Source organism: Onychostoma macrolepis, chromosome 14 (assembly GCF_012432095.1).
Source record: "Onychostoma macrolepis isolate SWU-2019 chromosome 14, ASM1243209v1, whole genome shotgun sequence".
In the NCBI taxonomy this organism is placed as follows: domain Eukaryota; kingdom Metazoa; phylum Chordata; class Actinopteri; order Cypriniformes; family Cyprinidae; genus Onychostoma; species Onychostoma macrolepis.
The window spans coordinates 8,573,635-8,592,655 of record NC_081168.1 but is presented as its reverse complement, the minus strand read 5'-3'; the positions used below and the strand labels follow the sequence as shown (position 1 = coordinate 8,592,655).

The window sequence follows — 19,021 nt, the reverse complement described above, 5'->3', positions numbered from 1 at the left end:
TAATGACAGCAGACCCTTCGCAGCCAATCCAGTAATGGATGCAACCCGGAAAACTATCGGCATGGATTTTTGCCAATAGTTCCAGCTATCAACTATCGGTGCCGATTAATTGGCAAAACCGATACATCGGTCGACCTCTATAAATTACACACATACCGGTTTTCAAAACATTAGGCCCATATTTTTTCATGATTGCTATTTTGAAAATTGGTAGATTTTTCTGAATCCGTATTATTTTTATGTTACTCTTAATGGTATAATTTTAAAGTGTGCAATTTTACAATACAATACAAGTTAACCTCTTTGGACAGTGTGTGTGACATACTTTTGATTACCAGAGAGCAAATCTCAAAAGGATTGTCCATTTCATTTATTTAGGCAAAATTGTGAAATATATAACATGAAATTAATTATCGGCTGTAAAACGCAATTAATTATCGACTTAAATATATTGTATGGAATCGAGACTGTTTGAATATTCTTAATTTACAAAAATGAATTTACAGATAGTTCACAAGATTCACAAGATTTTGCACATTATACGGCACAGTTCAAAAGTTTGGTGTTGGTATCATTAAAAAATATATTTTTAAGAACTCCCTTATGCTCAGCAAGGCTTAATTTATTACTCAAAACAAATTTTAATTCAATGTAAATGTTTGAACATATTTTAGAAGGTATTTTATACCTGTGATGCAAAGCTGAATTTTCAGCGTAATTACTCCAGTGTTCAGTGCCACATGATTCTTCGGAAATCATTCTAATATGCTGAAATGGTGCTCAACAAACATTTATTATTGTTATCAATGTTGAAATCATGATACATTTTTTCCAGATTCTGTTATAAATAGAAAGTTCAAAAGCAGCATTCATTTAAAATACTTAAAGTCTTTGCTGTTACTTTTGATAAATATAATGCAATCTTGGTGAATAAAATAATTAAATTGCTTAAAAATAATTTTACTGATCAAAGACTTTTGAACGGCAGTGTTGTGAGAATAGTCTCGCCTCACCTCGCCTTGCCTCGCCTACCAACCTGCCTGTGCAAAGTTCCTAATTTCAACTCCTGTCATGACCATGTAAGACCAGTAATGTTTTTGCATGATACTCAACATGATGCAACTATCCACAAAATATTGTTGATATAGAGACAAGTACACCCACAGGAAAAGTAGGTAACAGATAGATAGAATTTCATCTGCCGTGAATGGTAGCATCACTGATGGGTGCACTTTAAATCTCAAATAAATGCAATTTCAGGATGAATCAATTTTTGGACCCTCCCTCCTTTTTTGGAAGTTAATAATACATACATTTGTCTCTTCTTATAGGTGATTGTTGATACCCCGACCAGCCCCGTGACCAGTGGTTTACCTCTGTTTTTTGTCATCACAGTGACGGCCATCAAACAGGTTGGTTGTATTATGTTCTGAATATGCTCCTATCTCTCTTTATTACTCTTTAGCTATCACTAAATCACTTGATGTTTTATAGCCATGTGTCACTGTTTAAATAATGCTGACCCCTTCCGAGAGTCCGCCTGACCCCGGAGTCCATCTCTCACAGACAAAACAAATGATCCGGGGGCTTGTCACAACACTGTGGTCCTCTCGCAGCTTTAGATGTATTGTTTTAGGATCAACTTTTTCCACCGGCCTGTTGCGAGCTTTTTTGTAAAGCACAATGGAAGGTGGACTTCCTTCCAGATATTTGTGGCCTCACACTGAGAGGGGCTCAGGCCTTAATTGGGCTTTGAAATAAGAGCCCAGGGGACAGTGTGACCCCAGCCCACTTTGACTTCAAATGACTCGACTCCCTCAGCTCATTCGCACAGTTTCCATTATTAATACAGGCCTGCTGTATTGTTTTATTTTTGCATGTGACATGATGTGTCAGTCCTCATTTGACCCTCTGTGTGTTTAGCACACACCGGCATACTGTTCTCACATTCTCTGTGTCTCTCCTCAGGGTTATGAGGACTGGCTGCGGCATAAAGCAGACAACGAGGTGAATAAGTACCCGGTGACTGTGTTAGAGGACGGCCGGTCGGTGAAGAAGGAGAGTGAGAAGATCAAGGTACCTTTTAGCTGCTGCACTGTCGCCAAGTCTCTCATATAACAGGCACCGTGGGAGCCGGGTGGGGCAAGCTGCCGTACTTTATGTGGACAAAAAATATGCCCACTAGGGGCGTTCACAGCCGGGAATGTTTCCCTTGCTGTATATGGAATGGAAAAAATGTGTTGTACACTGTGAAACAGTTAGATCACAGATGTTTGGAAGAATATGCCAATACAGCTAGCTGAATGTCAATTATATGTGTTGTAGCTGATAACCACTTTCATAACCATACACTACCGTTTTTAATTATTTATTTTTTCAGCAAGGATGAACCTGATCAGAACTGACATTTATAATGTTAAAAAATATTTCTATTTCATGTAAATGCTGTTCTTTTGAACTTTCATCAGAGAATCCTGAAAAACGTTTTTCACAAAAATATTAAGCAGTGCAACTGTTTTCAACATTGATAATAATGAGAAATGTTTCTTGAGCAGCAAATCAACATATTAGAATGGTTTCTGAAGGATCATGTGACACTGAAGACTGAAGCAATGATACTAAAAATTCAGCTTTGCCATCACAGGAATTACATTTTAAAGTATATTAAAATTAATATTAAAAAGTTATTTTAAGTTGTAATAATATTTCACTTTATTGCTGTTTTTACTCTATTTTTGATCAAATGAATGCAGCTTTGACGAGCATATATTTTCACTATATATTCCCATATTTTACAGTAGATGTTATTGCAAATAGCAGTCACGAACCCAAACACTCTCACTTATTAAGACTCTTACATATCAAGAATAGAAATATTCATCAAAATGGTATTTTAAAATGTCACTAATATTAATTATGGTCTACAGCCCGAAATTAGATATCAAGTGGTGGCCCAACATGATACCAAAATTGTTATTTGTATGTAAATTTGAATTAATATTACAAATAATTACATAGGCACTTAATATGCAAACTTATTAATGACATTTTAAAGAAAAATTGACAGTTTTATTAAAAACAGCAGAATCTGTTTAAAACAGGAGACGCATGTGGATGTAACTTCATTTTACCTCAAGTTTTTAGTATTTCCATTATATATTACTTTAAAATGATATATTTTTATTACACTATTTGCACTTAGCATTGTATTTTGAATCTGAACCGATTTGTGACCCAGCAGTTGTGAAGCACACTAATGTCAATGTGTTTCTGGTTAGGTGGGTGATGTGGTTGAAGTGGTGGAAGACGAGACCTTTCCCTGTGACCTGATTCTGTTGCAGTCCAGTCGAGAAGACGATACTTGTTTTGTCACCACAGCCAGCTTGGATGGAGAATCCAACCACAAAGTGAGCTTATGCACTCAGTCTTATATCCTTTCTGCTGTTTTTCTTCTTGTAATCACAAATATAATTGTCTTGATATAATGTAGATTTTATTCTATAGTTTTTGCTTTCAGAATTGCCTAGAGTGATTTCTGTTCAAGTATCAACAGAATATAAGATATGGATTCATATACCATTCCTTTACTCTCCTTTAGCCAAAGTCTTTAAATAGGGTGGCCCAGATCTTGTCATAATCATCCTTCTGCTGCTAGTCTTTCTCCCATTTCCATCCGTCTGTATTTGTGTGTACAACATGACTTGGAATACTAATTTGCCTGTCTTTCCTGCAGACACACTACACAGTACCAGACACAGAGATGGACCTGCAGGCTCTAACTGCCGCCATCGAGTGTGAACAACCCCAGCCTGACCTCTACAAGTATGAACTCCTCTAGCACAAACACTCACTTAACCCGAAATCCCTATCGCTGCCTCATGATGAAACAGAAGGCATTGCGATCGTTCTTGAATATGTAAAGTCTAGTTTCAGCTCAGCTGTTCTCTGTAGGTTGTTTGATTTCAGATCAGCAGCTAATGTTGTGATTCCATGGAAGAGTCAGACACTATCTATGCTTTCTGTTTGAGTGTAAGAACAAACAGACCTTGAAACAAACACAATTTGCAAGTTTAGAGAGGAAGTCCTTGGCCTCCAACTGTAATAGTAGTTTAACTCGGCAGCGCCCCCTATCGTTAAGCACATCTCATTAAAGCCTCTTTAGATGGAAGACCATTTGCATTTCTGATTTCTAGAGCACCAGATGTCGCATGTTAAAATTCAGTCTATAAAAAAAAAAAAACTTCAAAGGGCTGTTGCCAATATGCCAGACTGTTGGGTCATCACCAATGAGCATCTTCCTTGTAATTGGTTCATTTCGTACAAGGCTCATTTGCATAGTGTACTGTACTAGAATACAGATATTATCATCAAGCCTCTTTAATGGGGAAGGAGTCTATATAAAACAAACAAAACGCTAATGCATGTGCATGATGGCGTCGGTTCTTTACCTCCACTGACTGTTTTCATTTTGACCTCATCAAGTACTCTGATGAAATTCCTGGGACGTCCACGCATTCATTCCGTGTGTGTTTATGGTTGAGAGAACATATATGAGCGTGTACGTGCTTGACTGGAGCTTGTTTGCTCTATTGCAGGTTTGTGGGTCGAATGCACATTTACAAGCCGGAGCAGGAGCCAGCAGTAAGGTGAGACCGTCTTTGGTCCGTTCCCATGGGCCCACTATATCCCACAGTACCTTCTAGTCACTTCAGCTCTGTCTTTTCCCTTTGCATTAGCCTCTGATCATTATTCCATCGACCCGTAACGCCATAGCAGCATTAAAGTAAAGCCGGCCTGGCAGCTTCTCAAGTTCTGCACGCTCTTCCATTTGTCACTGGGCCGTTTGAAATGTTTTTATGAGTCTCTACGCCGTGTCCTTCACGAGTGCCGGCCAGGCCAAACCGGCCTACATATTTCCAGCAATGCTGCTCATTAGGAGCCACTTTAATGTGGGTTTGGATGCCAGGATGTGTCTTTATTGACATAATTGTTTGTTTTTATGGTTTAATTTAGATCTTTGGGCCCAGAGAACCTTCTCCTAAAAGGTGCTACGTTGAAAAACACCAAGAAGATTTATGGTAGGCCCTTGCACCTTTTAATTAGACGAATTTTTGATGACGAGGAATTACATTCACCCGAATCACTCTTCGTTGCTTTCCCTTATAAAGGTGTCGCAGTATACACGGGCATGGAGACGAAGATGGCACTCAACTACCAGGGCAAATCTCAGAAACGATCAGCTGTTGAAAAGTAAGCGAGTGAGGAGAGCGGCATTATACTCTAGTGTGCACTCATGTTGAAATATTGATTTTTGGATTATTAGCAGTGTTAATTTGATATTGATTGCAAATACCAAGATTTATCTGTCTGTTTTTTGGTGGATGTAAAAATATGGTGTCTCCACATTAATATTCCTGAATCAATATCAAATCGAGTGAATCAGTATGATGTGAGTCAGAATTCAATTAAATGAATAACGTCTTCCAAAGTTCATATAACTAATATATAATAATCTATAATATCTTTCTGCAGAGTTTATTTAAATAAATATTTATTTATATATAATATTATTGATAAACTATACAGAATAAAAAAATGAAAAAGTCAAATAATCATTATTAAAATAAAAGAAAGTGTAATAATAATAATTATAATAATAATAATAATAATAATAAATTAAAAATAATAAATGAATCAGGGAAACTTTTGTGGTGTTGTGTGCTCAAAATTGCTTAGCATCTTATTTTGGCATGTTTATATGGTTTTATATGATCATGTGTATGTTTTCTCTTCTTTGCAGATCCATCAATGCCTTTTTGCTGGTGTATCTGTGTATCCTTATCAGTAAAGCTGTTGTGTGTAATACACTAAAGTATGTATGGCAGAGCAAAGACGGTCAGGATGAGCCCTGGTACAACCAGAAAACTCAGAAGGAGAAAGACACTAATATGGTGAGTAGTCTGTGGATTTCACATCTGACCGATTTGAACATGATTACATGAATCAATTAGCAACTCCCTCTATATCATCAGTCATTCTTGATGCAATTAATATAAATTATGAGCTAATCTGGTCTCAGGTGGCTGTGGTCAGCTCTTACTTAATAAATCATAATTAGGGATTAGCTTTATGTTTAACCTTTGCTGTTCCAGACATGATATTGTGTCTTTGAAGAGACTGAATGCAGGTGTTCTGTCTTTGTTTCAGTATTTGAAGATGTTTACAGACTTCCTCTCCTTCATGGTCCTCTTCAACTTTATAATCCCCGTGTCCATGTACGTAACCGTGGAGATGCAGAAATTCCTCGGCTCTTTCTTTATCACTTGGGATAAAGACTTCTTTGACCCGGAGATCCAAGAAGGCGCGCTTGTCAACACATCAGACCTCAATGAGGAACTTGGCCAGGTTAGACACTTCATTCAAACCTGAGCTCACATCTGACTCTTTAGCTGTTTGTTTTCATATGTAGAATAAAATGTGTTTCAGATGATTTCAGAAGTCAACCATGACATGAATATAATCTGAGCTGGCTCTTCCATGGGTATTGAGGTCATAGATCACCCTTGGCTGGTTATGCAGATGATTACTCACAATTACAGGCCATGCTTCGTTAAACTGATTTATGCAAGCAGACTGGTTTTGTCACAAATTAATTGTCCGTCCTTATCCTCAGACTCTGTTCATTTGAGAACGTGCTTTATTGCCTGGGTTTATAGTCGTTAAGGTCAACATTTGTCTGCGCCCCGCAGGTGGAATATGTATTCACAGACAAGACGGGCACGCTGACTCAGAACAACATGGAGTTCATCGAGTGCTGTATAGACGGCTTCCAGTACAAACACAGAGACACCCCGAGCGAGCTGGACGGCTTCACTGTGACGGACGGGCCTGTGAATAAACTGCAGCAGAAGGCTGGACAGGTGAGTTACACACATTCCGAGACTCCAAGGACCTCAGATGGGATTGATTTTACATTTACGGATTGTGTTGTCGGATTTGTACACCTCAATATGTAAACTGACTCCAGACCTCTTGAATTATAAAGCCTCTGAGGCTGCAATATAAACACAAAGGCAGTAAATGTCTAATGTTTGTGTTGGCAGGCTATGAAGGACTAAAGTTGTGTGTATTTTTTTTTAACACTTTCCTATTCATCATAAACGGGCAGTTCTTTGAGAGCACTTCTTTTGTGAGGGCCCTTGTCAGTGTGTAGCACATGATCTGTATATTAGGGTTGTCATAATACCAAAATGTAATCAATACTGATACCAGTGGAATTTCACTTTTCTCTACCAATTATGATAAACAAATATGGTACTGTACTAACTACCTTTATATAAAAAAAAGTTTATGTATTATATTATATTACATAGATATTAACATTTTTATATAACGTAATGAGATTATTATAAATAATGTTATTACGTTATATATAAATATTAACAAATGAAATTAAAACAATAGTGAAATCAAGTATTTCTCAAATGAGCTTCATTTAAAGTTAAACTTTTTTTTTTTATTGAAGTAAAGTCACTCGCTAATACACAGTAAAGGTCTGTTCACACCAAGGACGATAACTATAAAGATAGCGATAAAGACATAGTTCCAAAAAACGTTCTCAATGTTGCAGTCCACACCACAACTACAATGATAAAGGCAAAGAGAAACAATATCGCTGGAAACACTTTCAGAACAATTTTTTTCTCCACCTGATGAACAATAAAAACATTGACACCCAATCAGAATCAATCTGATTTTGATTCGATCGAGCTCGAGAATTGAAAGCGGCAGACGCGCATGCGCTTAGAATGAACAGACGATATCATCCGCTGGTGTGGACGCAAATATCTTTATGGTTATTTTTCTTGGTGTGAACAGGCCTTAATACTATTGTAGTCTTTATTCAAAAAATTTATTCTATTTAAGTTGTCATTTTAATTTTTTTGTTTTTGTCAATTAGTCGTTTTCATTTCTGTTTAGTTTTTTTAATTTTAATTTTATTTTACTTTTTTTTTTTTTTCATTAACAGCACTCACAAATATGCATGTGTTCATAAGAAGTGTCATTTTGTATGCCTCTTTATTTCAATCTATCAGGAGAAAGAGGAGTTGTTCCTGCGGGCCTTGTGTCTGTGTCACACGGTGCAGGTGAAGGAGGCTGGATCGGAAGAAGTGCTTACTGACCAAGTTGACGGGATCGACGGGGTGCTGCCCCAGCCGGAGGAGGAAAGAGGCTTCATCGCATCATCTCCTGATGAGATCGCACTGGTCAAAGGAGCCATGAAGTAAGATAATGATATGTTTATTATTTTTTGGTCTGATAATAACCCATGCTGGCACTTACAGGCATAACTTCTCTCCTGTTTAGTTATGGCTTCACCTTCCTTGGTCTGGAGAGCAAGAACATGAAGATAAAGAACAGGGAAAATGATATAGAGGAGTAAGTCATGACCCTTGAAATTAGAGACTCATTAAGAACAATGTTATTGCTAATATGCTGCATTAGCACTTACACTCCTAGATGTTTTTAAGTTATGTAAAACGAGTTTTATGGCAGTTAAGCGTCTATATAAGATTTATCTGATGTTTCAGGTACAAGTTGCTCCATGTCCTAAACTTTGACCCAGTTCGACGGAGAATGAGCGTCATCGTGCAGACCAAATCAGGTGAGCTGGAGATCCTTAGTGGTGCATGCTCATAATCAGGGTTATAGATTTGAATATACAAATAACACGTCCCGCACCATTCCTCTTGGTGACATGAATGATAACTCAAACCATGTGAGGAGGCTGACCTTTTTAGCAATTAGACTGGGTGGATAAAGCAAGGAAAATGCCAGACGTTTGCATTAAAGCAAGGACCCAAGTACAATTAGATTTTTTTAAATTCTTAGTTGATTTAATTTTTTTGAGACACAATATTTTGTATCTTTGTTTTATGTCATGTCTCTCTGTTAAGGTTAAAGTGTTTCATGTATTTCACTTCAGAATGAATAGCTGCGAAGTAAAAAAATTGAATAATTTATACTAACAGTCACTAACCACTCAGAACACAGCAACCACTTAGCAACCCCCATGAACATCTTAGCATTGTGCTTGTGAGTTTTGCAGATGATGACTTTGAATATCTCTCACCTCTGTCTTCTACTGTTTATTTAGGGGAGACTTTGCTTTTCTGTAAGGGAGCTGATTCTTCCATCTTCCCAAGAGTCAAATCAGAGGAGGTGGACCGGATTCGCATGCACGTTGAGCGAAACGCAACGGTACTACAGTAGATTTCAGCATGATGCAGCGTCTTTAATTTCCAAGGAGGAGATGACCGTTTTGATTTTTATACTGGAATAAAGCATAAACCTCCTTCATTATATCTCTGTGTTGAAAGAGACGTCCTGTAGAGACATTAAATATTGAAAAGGTCAGTCAATTCTGGCCTAATGGCGTGTTTTCGCTCTCCAGGAGGGTTACCGTACACTGTGTGTGGCCTATAAGCAGCTGAGTGCTGAAGAATATGCTGTGGCAGACACTGGGCTGAGGGAGGCTAGACTGGCTCTCCAGGACAGAGAGGAGAAACTCATGGCCATGTATAACCAGGTGGAAACAGGCATGAGTTTGATTGGAGCGACCGCTGTGGAGGACCGGTTGGTGACCCAAATTGGTATTTACGCCATGTTGTTTTCTCAAAGGAATACACTGAATAGCCTAACGTCTCAACATCTTGTGCCCCAGACTTCAGGAGGAGGCAGCAGAGACCATGGAGGCCTTGCAGGGTGCTGGGATGAAGGTTTGGGTGCTGACAGGTGACAAAATGGAGACTGCAAAGTCTACCTGCTATGCCTGTCGTCTGTTCCAGCGGGGTACAGAGCTACTGGAACTGACTGTGCGGACACTGGAAGATGAGAGGTTAAAGCGTGAGGAGAAACTTCTTGAGTTGTTACGGGACTACCATAAAAGAGCAGTGCAGGACGCCCCACCTGTCAAAGCTGGGGTCACCAGGTCAGACCCTTGACCTACTGGCTTTGTCGTAAATGTTTGGTACAGTTTAGAAATATAATAGGACTACATAGATGACTCATTCTAAACAGTTAAAAATTCAGTATTGACAGATATTTTTAATTTCAACTGATACTGATAAATGAAGAAGAAAAAGAAAAAGTACACAGTATTGAATTTAATTGTTTGTGCTTCCCTTTTTTTAAGTAAAAATGCTTAGATTCATCTTAAGCAAATCTCAAAATGAATATCAACTTTTATACTTTAAATTATATTTTTTAATTATTATTTTTATACTCTAAATTATATAAAAGCCATGTCCTAATTTACTTGTAGCATTTGAAACAATTAAAATTTTGAGTGTTTTATTTTTTATTTATTTAGACAAAATTGTGTAGTTTCAATATCAACCATTTATCAGTTATATAATATACCTTTCCATAACATGAAAATAATTGTCGGTTTATCATATTAGCCAGAATTTTAATGTTGGTACATCTCGTACAATTGGGCAGTATATTTAATTACCTCTAATTTAGTGTCATTTTTGTTCTGCAGGAGCTGGTCTTAAATATATATGTCAATATAAATTATTTAATTGTTTATGCTTATTTCCTCTTTTTATAATTTTAAATGACCTTTGCGCCACCTAACACTTAAAGTTAATCTTAAAAAAAAACATAAATTTAATAATTAATACTTTACTGTTTAATGTCATCTTTAGCAAATCTCAAAATGAATATACATTTTTATACTTTACATTATATTTTGTAATTATTATTTTTATACTCTAAACTGTCTTAATTTACTTGTAGCATTTGAGATGATTGATTTTCATTTTAAGTGTTTTATTTTTTTCATTTATTTAGACAAAATTACTTTTAATATGAACCATTTATCAGTTTTTGGTCGTAACATGAAAATAATTGTCGGTTTATCGTATTGGCCAGACTTTTAATATTGGTACCTCTCTAGTACAATTTTGCAGTATATTTAATGACCTCTAATTTAGTGTCATTATTGTCCTACAGGAGCTGGTCTACTGCAAATCAGGATTACGGCTTCATCGTAGATGGGGCGACGTTGTCGTTAGTGATGAACCCACCGCGTGAGGCTGATGCCAGTCAGTACAGGAGCCTCTTTCTGCAGATCTGCCAGAACTGCACTGCTGTGCTCTGCTGCCGCATGGCCCCCCTGCAGAAAGCTCAGGTCACACCTGCAGACCGGCATTTTGGCGGCTCTTTATGGTGCTTATAGTACCATGCACTTAAACTTTATGAATTAGTTGGCTAAAATTCTCTTTTTTCCAATTTAGATAGTGAAGATGGTGAAGAACTCCAAAGGTTCTCCAATCACTCTCTCCATTGGCGATGGGGCCAATGATGTTAGCATGATCCTTGAGGCACATGTGGGCATTGGTGAGTAATGATGCTGAAAATTCAGCTTTGCTACAACAAGAATACATTTTAAACTATAAAAAAGCATTTTTCCGAAGATGGAGTGTAATGTTGCTATTGTGTGTCCAGGTATTAAAGGTAAGGAGGGCCGTCAAGCTGTGAGGAACAGTGACTACGCCATTCCTAAACTAAAGCACTTAAAGAAGCTTTTGCTGGCTCATGGGCATCTCTACTATGTGCGCATTGCGCATCTCGTCCAGTACTTCTTTTATAAGGTATGTCTGACATCCAGTGGACCATAGTTTCAGTCTGTAAATATAAATGTAGTTGTTTTAGTGAATCCTTCTGAAGTTTTAAACCTGTTCTTCTTCTCTACTGCAGAATCTTTGCTTCATCTTACCTCAGTTCCTGTACCAGTTTTTCTGTGGATACTCTCAGCAGGTACAGTATGTACAAATAAAGAGCTTTTTAGAAAAAAAAGCAGGTCCCAGCAGGTCCCTCTCCTCTGCTCTTTCCTTTGCAACTTTCCTCTGAATTTCTCTCTCTCTGCCCTTCTTTCTTCTGATATATATAACAAGCACAAACTACAAAAATTCAATTAGCTTTGGTGTAGTGGTTAGTGCTTGTGCAAATTATGCCTCGGCACTCAACAAAATCAGATAGGGGTTTAAATCTGGCCTGCGTTGTGTCCGAGCCCTTTCACTTCTGCTTTTGCCATCTATATATAAAAACCTCTATATCTATCTATCTATCTATCTATCTATCTATCTATCTATCTATATATATATATATATATATATATATATATATATATATATATATATATATATTTTTTTTTTTTTTTTTATATTACAAATCACCTCTTAGCGGCTCAGAAGTCTCTGTGATTTCCTGTGAGCATGTGTTTTTATATATATATATATATATATATATATATATATATATATATATATATATATATATATATATATATATATATATTTATTTATACATAAAATCAAGTGATCATTGCATGCGGCCACACAGTCAGAGATTCCCTCTCTTTGTTGTGCATATGTGTGATCTCCTTAACGTGGTATTAACCTCCCCGGTGCCCCGTCCTTCCCCTCGTTCCCCTTCCCAGCCCCTGTACGACGCAGCCTATCTGACGATGTACAACATCTGCTTCACCTCCATGCCCATTCTGGCCTACAGCCTGCTGGAACAGCACATATCCATTGAGATTCTGCTTGACAACGCCGCCCTCTACAGGTAACACTCTGCACTGCAGCTCTTCTGCTTATTTAATTTGTACAGTGCTGTTGCTGATACACTGTGTTCTTACAGAGAAATAGCCAATAATGCCATGTTACGCTGGCGCCCCTTCCTCTACTGGACAGTATTAGGAATTTTTCAGGGTCTCCTGTTCTTCTTTGGTGTCCGTTTCCTGTTCAGCAATCCAGCCTTACAAGATAATGGGCAGGTTAGAGATGGTTGTGCGCTTTAATATGTCTGTGAATAAAAAATTGGGAATTGCATTTGATTTACTCCTTCCTTTTTCAGGTCTTTGGAAACTGGTCTTATGGAACAATTGTCTTTACCGTCCTTGTTTTTACTGTTACATTGAAGGTTGGTGGCTTGGTTGGTCTAAAACTATAAAAAGCAACTCAGATCTTCATTTGTCAGAGACTGACTGTTTTCCCTCTCTCAGCTGGCTCTGGACACACGGCACTGGACGTGGATCAACCATTTTGTGATATGGGGCTCTTTGGCTTTCTATGTTTTCTTCAGTTTCTTCTGGGGAGGCATCATATGGTGAGGAAACGTTACAGTCGGCATAAAACAGAAATCGTCCCCTAGGAATTTTTTGTGCTGCAGCTGCACTGTTGATCATTTCCAGCAAGTTTTTATTGTTGAATGAAGTTGGTATGGTCTATATCTTTCCTTCTCTCTCTTATTTCCTAGGCCGTTTTTGAAGCAGCAGCGTTTGTACTTTGTGTTTGCCAACATGCTGAGTTCGGTGTCTGCCTGGCTGGTTATCATCATCCTCATCCTCCTCAGTCTGCTGCCAGAGATCCTTTTGGTGGTCCTTCGCAAGCCCAGAGGCCCCCATTCACGACAGGTATACCTCTCCCTCCCTTTTCCTTTCCCTTTTCTACCATATACATCCGATTCTCTGTTATTCCCCCTGATTTACCTACTCTTCTGTTCTTCTTTCATCTTACATCGTGTCCTAACCAGGCGTGACGTGACTCAGTCACAGCCAATAAGAAGATATTTGATGTTGTACGGTTATGTGAAGCAGGATTTTGGGACCAGTGTGGGCAGAAAAAATGTCTCTTGAGTGGCTGGTTTGCACAAAAACTGATTTACATGAAAGAGCGATAGCTTTTATTACTTGTTGCTTTATCATGTCACACCTGGTTGGGACACAGTTACATTTCTCTTTGAACCCAGCGTTACCTCCCTGCCTTTGGTTTATCCATACCAGCCAAATTTTACCTTATTTTACCTTTTAAGACCTTACTTTTTTTTTTCTTCTACTCTGTCACTTCTCCAGCATCTTTTATTCTTTGTATCCCCCTCGCTGTCATCAATTACACCATTGACTTTTTTCCTAACAGAAATCTTGCCTTGTTTTAAGCCTCTGAATGGTTTGGATTGTTGTGATTGGTCAAACAGACAAGAAGTCAATCAGTCTAATTGTTACTATCACTCTTCTTCGATGTCCTCTCCTTGACTCCTGTAGCTTTTTGTCCCGTGTTTCGCTCTGATTAAAATGCCCTTTATTTCATTAGTCAAGCACAAATACTTCCATCACCCTGTGTTGCTGTGAGTGGCTACCCAACCAGTTAACATGTAACACAGTTAGAATCAATAAACAATAATTAGACCCCTCCAATCTTCTGAATTATTCAAAGGATGTGAGTACACACTGTAGGCAGTCTCTGCTGTTAGTGACACTAGTTAAGCAGCCTTTCAGGCCAGAGATGAGCATACGGCGCCAATCTGCCCCCTGCCTCCTCACAGGTAGGTGCTGCGGCCTTTCCAAGTATGCCACATGTCAATTAAAACTACCAATGGAGAGAAAATAGAATGTATGGTCATGTCTTAATTACTTGATCTAGTAATTATGTCATTTATTCAGTTGTAAACCTTAATAAATGTAGAATTTATAGTCTAATAAACTCCATTGGAAACATGGGCTTTATTAACCAATGTAACTTGTAATATGTAAAATGATACCTTGTGCAGAGGTTATATCACAATTTGTGTTATAGGTACCTAGAAAGAAAAAGAAAAAGAAAAAATAGAAAATTACTTTAAGTTTTTTTTTTTTTTTTAAATAATGACTTGACAACAAGCTTGAAAAACAGCAGAAAGTGAGTGCAACTCTGTCTCTACTTATTTGTATAAAGTCGAGCTCTGCTGAATTAAGTCCTGTTTTCAGCTGTCGTTGAAAATCAATGAAAATTAAACAACTATACGCTTTAATTTATAACGTGGTCATAGGTGTGTTAATTTTCATTTTACTATAGATACAAGTGCATCTGATTAATTCAGAATTTACAGTCAGTCGTACACTACTGTTCAAAGTTTGGGGTCAGTACATTATTTTTTCCCCCTAAAGGAATTAATACTTTTATTCAACATTTTTTTTACATAGATTACATTTAAAATGCTACAAAATGTATATTTTAAATAACTGCAGTTATTTAGGACTTTCTTCATCCAAAAAAAAAAAATGTTTCTTTATAAATATTAAGCAGCTGTTTTATTGTTTATATTAAGAATAAATGTTTATTGAGCAGCAAATCAGCATATTATAATGATTTCTGAAGGATCATGCGACCCTGAAGACTGGAATAATGATGGTGAAAATTCAGCTTCCTGCATCACAGGAAAAAATTACATTTTTAAATATATTAAAATAGAAAAAAATTGGAATGTTTCACAGTATTGCTGTTTTTAATGTATTTAAAATTTTAGATGTTCTTATTAATAAGTAATTGCAGCCTTGATGAGCATAATATATATATATTTTTTTCAAAACATAAATCTTACCAGCCCCAAACCTTTGAACGTTAGTGTATAGTAGAGAGTTGTTTTTTTATTCCTGATAGTGTAATATTTATTCTGCAGACAATAAATATCTTATTATGATTTATGTGCCAACTAATTTCCACTAGAAAATTTAGTTTGTATGTAACTCAAAGAAAGCCCAGTTACTCATTTATGCTCTCTTCTCCCTTAACTTTATTCCCACTTTTTCTTACCCTTGACCTTCCTTTAATTTTCCTGTCCTCTTTGGTCTCTTGCTCACCTGTGTGCTGTGCCGTAGATGAAACGACGGCTTCCTTCCTCTGGAACATCTACTATCTTCATGCTGTCGCAGACTGCTAGCACTCACAGCTTTTCCTGGAGTGACTGAGGTCTCTCTGCCTGCTCCTTTTCTGCTTTTTGTCTCACTGTCCTTCCTCCTATGGGTTGCCTGTCTGTATCTCCAGTGTCCTGCCTGCTGTCTCTCCACCTGTTTGTCTCTGCTCCCTCTTTGTGAGGTGGTGTTCGCTAGCTATGTTGCTCTACTCTGGTACAAACGTGTTTGTCATGGGTGCTGGGTTTGGATTGTCAGTCAAAATATGTACCACAGTGGCTTTTTTTGAGTGGGTGTTTGTGCAAGAATTGTCCCCTGGAGTTGAGCCGTGGTGATGGTGGGCGGTCCTCAGTGTGCGTCTGTAAGGGCTGCAGGGTATGATGGGGAATCCTTCAGCTGTCTGTTCCCAGTGCCTGCTGTCTCTGCATGCCCAGCCAGGAGAATGCGGCACACAAACATACGGGGTTACTTGCATGCATGCTCGGCCCAGCCTACACTGCTCCTCACCCAAACCACTGACTTCCTGGATGCATCAGTGCTGGTTGATTCAGAATGAGATTTTGTGTGTATGTGAGAGAGTGTGTTTGTCATGTTAAAATTGTTTCAAAACAAAGAAAGGGACATTTTTAGTTTGGACAATTTAAATAATTTGATATGTAATTTAAAAGACAATACAGTAATTAGCATACTTTTATGATTAGACACATACGTCGTAATGTGATTAATCATTATTTATTATTCTTTCTTTCTTTTATCATTTTAAATTAGGCTCCAAATATGGTACTACAGACTGGCTTTGAGTGTCAAACTCATTAGTCTACACTTGTCTCTCTGGGTTATAATTACAATTTTACTCAAATATTGCGTTAAATATAATATGTGATTTTCAGTATCATTTAAAAGTTTGGGATTGGTAAGATTTTTCAATGTTTTTTTAAGAAGTATCTGATGCTCACCAAGATTATTTGATAAAAAAAAAAAACAGTAAAAACGGTAACATTTTAAAATAACTATTTTCTGTTGTAACATGTCCCTTTGATGACAGTAGATGATAGTTATTCCAGTCTTCATAGTCACAGTCCTTCAGAAATCATTCTAATATTCTCATTTGATGTACAAGAAGCAGTTGTTGTTATTATCATTGATAAATAGGAAATTCGAAAGCAGCATTTATTTGAAATAGAAATATTTTGTGACAACATATGTGTTTAATGTCACTTTTTAATAAAAGTAGTGAAAAAAAAAAATCTTACTAATCCCAGACTTTGGAACGGAAGTGCAGTTAGAATCAATTATTTGGCACTTTTTCCAAAAGTACTGAAAGAATTGTTAAAGAAATCATTAAGAAACTGGAATCAATATGTAAAATCGTTGGTCTTCATGGGTTTATATTGTTTGAGTGTTGGCTGACAGTTTTGTGTGATCATATTCATAATCTAGTACAACTGAGTAGGATTATGTTTGAAAAAATGGCCCTTATCATTTCTACCATGAAGGATAATCTATATGGAAATTAAAAACATGCATAAACATGTGCCCTCAAATATGAAATCCCATAATTATAAACGTCCTTCACAGTGTTTAGAAGGATGTACTGTATAGCAGTTTTGTGTTTGGGGTGTGTGTGTGTGTGTGTGTCTGATCCATCCTGTCCTAAGTGTCTTTCACCCCCTTCCCACCCTTTCAGAAAAAGCCAAGTCAGTCGAATGTGGGGGGCAACCAGTCCTCTCTGTCTTCAGCCAGACCCCTGCTCATGAGAACCTTTTCAGACGAGTCCAATTCTGTCATATAAGCAGGTACAAGACCCCAGACCTTCCAATCAGAGCCCCAATTGAGTGCCTTACCCTAGTCATCTACAAGGGATTTGCCTCCTAGTCGATGTAGTTCCTCCCCTTGGGTTCAGTCGGCCCCCTCTGTGGGATGATTTTAATTTCCTCTGAATTCTGCTGTGGAAATTCTCCCTACCTCAGGATGAACTCACATCGGTCGGCTGAAAAGACGTTTAGTCTTTGACGTATTTACGAAAAAGACACAATGCAGCTCAACAGCCTCACACTTTTTCAGTGGTTCGTATTGTGGAAATATTTTCCCATTAATTTTCTCCATAAAGATTTAGAATTCTGTGATTTCTACATAATCTTCATGATTGTGTATTGTCATAAATTACCAGGAATTTTGCATTAAAAAAAAAATCTGTCTGGAAGTTTGTTAACATTGTTTCCTCTATGGACATTCGCTATTGGACCTATACACAGAAAGTATTTATTTATTTAAGTACTAAAATAATCAGCCACAATGCTGTACTGTTGACAGTGAGGAATTGAAAAACAAGTTGAAGGAAAATAATGAATTGGTGAATATTAAATGATCCTTTCAGCCTGCCAGGGGAAGCTCCGCCCCTCATTGTGTCATGCATGTGCTCCTCAAGTAACCTGTGATTGGGTCCTTATTAACTGACTAAACCAGTCCTCTGCCATGTTGTCCTAGTTAATCTCATCCGGGTTTGTTTGTGTGTGAATGACAACATGAGTGTGTGGTTGTTTTGAAACAGCGTCATGTTGGTCTTATTGCTGTATTGGGTATTTTGTGTGGTGTGGTAGTTGTTGTGTTTGTAATTTGGAATCTTTTTCTTTTTTTGGATTTTCTTTTGTGACACTAGACGTCGTCTAACCCGCCTAATGGCTGTCTAACCTTTGTATGACATTATTTTGGTTCCAGTGATTGTTCTCCTGCATTAATGCTTTGCATTCTGCATGCTGCTATGCTAGTTTTGCATGTTTACCTGTGCCAAAAGCTTTTGGGGTCGATTTGTGATGGTTGTAATACGTTTTTGGTGAGGATGTAGATAGGAGGTACTCACCAGCATTAAACTTGCTTTCTGTTCTTCTCAGCTGTCAGAGGATTCCTCGACTGACACATACAGGTAAAGTGCTCAATATGATCAAAAGGAATGTTCTGGGTTCAACACAAGTTAATTCTTGAACATCAGCGTTTTCCGACAAATTCACCCAAATTAATTACATTGGTAATATATAACCAAAAGTACATCCGACAATTCATTGGACAATAAAAAGAGATAACACATTTCGAATGGAAAATATTAATCTATTCATAGTTGCTAATGCATTTATAAACACTTAAAAAAAATTAAATAAAATAAAATAAATAATATAAATATATATATATATATATATATATATATATAATTTATGATTTCTCTTTCACTTTTAAACAGAGAACAGTCCAAATTAAAGAATAAGTTCACAGATTTTCAACAGGCTT

At 37.3% G+C, this 19,021-nt stretch overlaps 1 protein-coding gene across 4 annotated transcripts in view; it reads left to right on the top strand.

Moving 5' to 3' along the window:
* Nucleotides 1–19,021, top strand: part of atp11c (ATPase phospholipid transporting 11C) — a 61,524-nt gene that overhangs the window by 39,404 nt on the left and 3,099 nt on the right. For 2 of the 4 annotated variants that reach the window (XM_058797433.1, XM_058797430.1), the window contains 27 exons: nt 1,332–1,412; nt 1,969–2,076; nt 3,279–3,407; nt 3,734–3,822; nt 4,596–4,646; nt 5,014–5,078; nt 5,169–5,250; nt 5,801–5,951; nt 6,208–6,405; nt 6,750–6,920; nt 8,097–8,284; nt 8,368–8,439; nt 8,592–8,665; nt 9,158–9,261; nt 9,455–9,636; nt 9,725–9,991; nt 11,020–11,197; nt 11,304–11,406; nt 11,515–11,660; nt 11,767–11,826; nt 12,509–12,636; nt 12,712–12,847; nt 12,928–12,993; nt 13,076–13,179; nt 13,330–13,486; nt 17,427–17,535; nt 18,631–18,662. In XM_058797433.1, coding sequence (XP_058653416.1) covers nt 1,332–1,412; nt 1,969–2,076; nt 3,279–3,407; nt 3,734–3,822; nt 4,596–4,646; nt 5,014–5,078; nt 5,169–5,250; nt 5,801–5,951; nt 6,208–6,405; nt 6,750–6,920; nt 8,097–8,284; nt 8,368–8,439; nt 8,592–8,665; nt 9,158–9,261; nt 9,455–9,636; nt 9,725–9,991; nt 11,020–11,197; nt 11,304–11,406; nt 11,515–11,660; nt 11,767–11,826; nt 12,509–12,636; nt 12,712–12,847; nt 12,928–12,993; nt 13,076–13,179; nt 13,330–13,486; nt 17,427–17,531 — 3,195 coding nt within the window. In that variant the 3' untranslated portion in view covers nt 17,532–17,535; nt 18,631–18,662. The remainder of the gene's footprint in view (nt 1–1,331; nt 1,413–1,968; nt 2,077–3,278; nt 3,408–3,733; nt 3,823–4,595; nt 4,647–5,013; nt 5,079–5,168; nt 5,251–5,800; nt 5,952–6,207; nt 6,406–6,749; nt 6,921–8,096; nt 8,285–8,367; nt 8,440–8,591; nt 8,666–9,157; nt 9,262–9,454; nt 9,637–9,724; nt 9,992–11,019; nt 11,198–11,303; nt 11,407–11,514; nt 11,661–11,766; nt 11,827–12,508; nt 12,637–12,711; nt 12,848–12,927; nt 12,994–13,075; nt 13,180–13,329; nt 13,487–17,426; nt 17,536–18,630; nt 18,663–19,021) is intronic. The other 2 variants (XM_058797431.1, XM_058797432.1) reach the window with 2 other exon arrangements.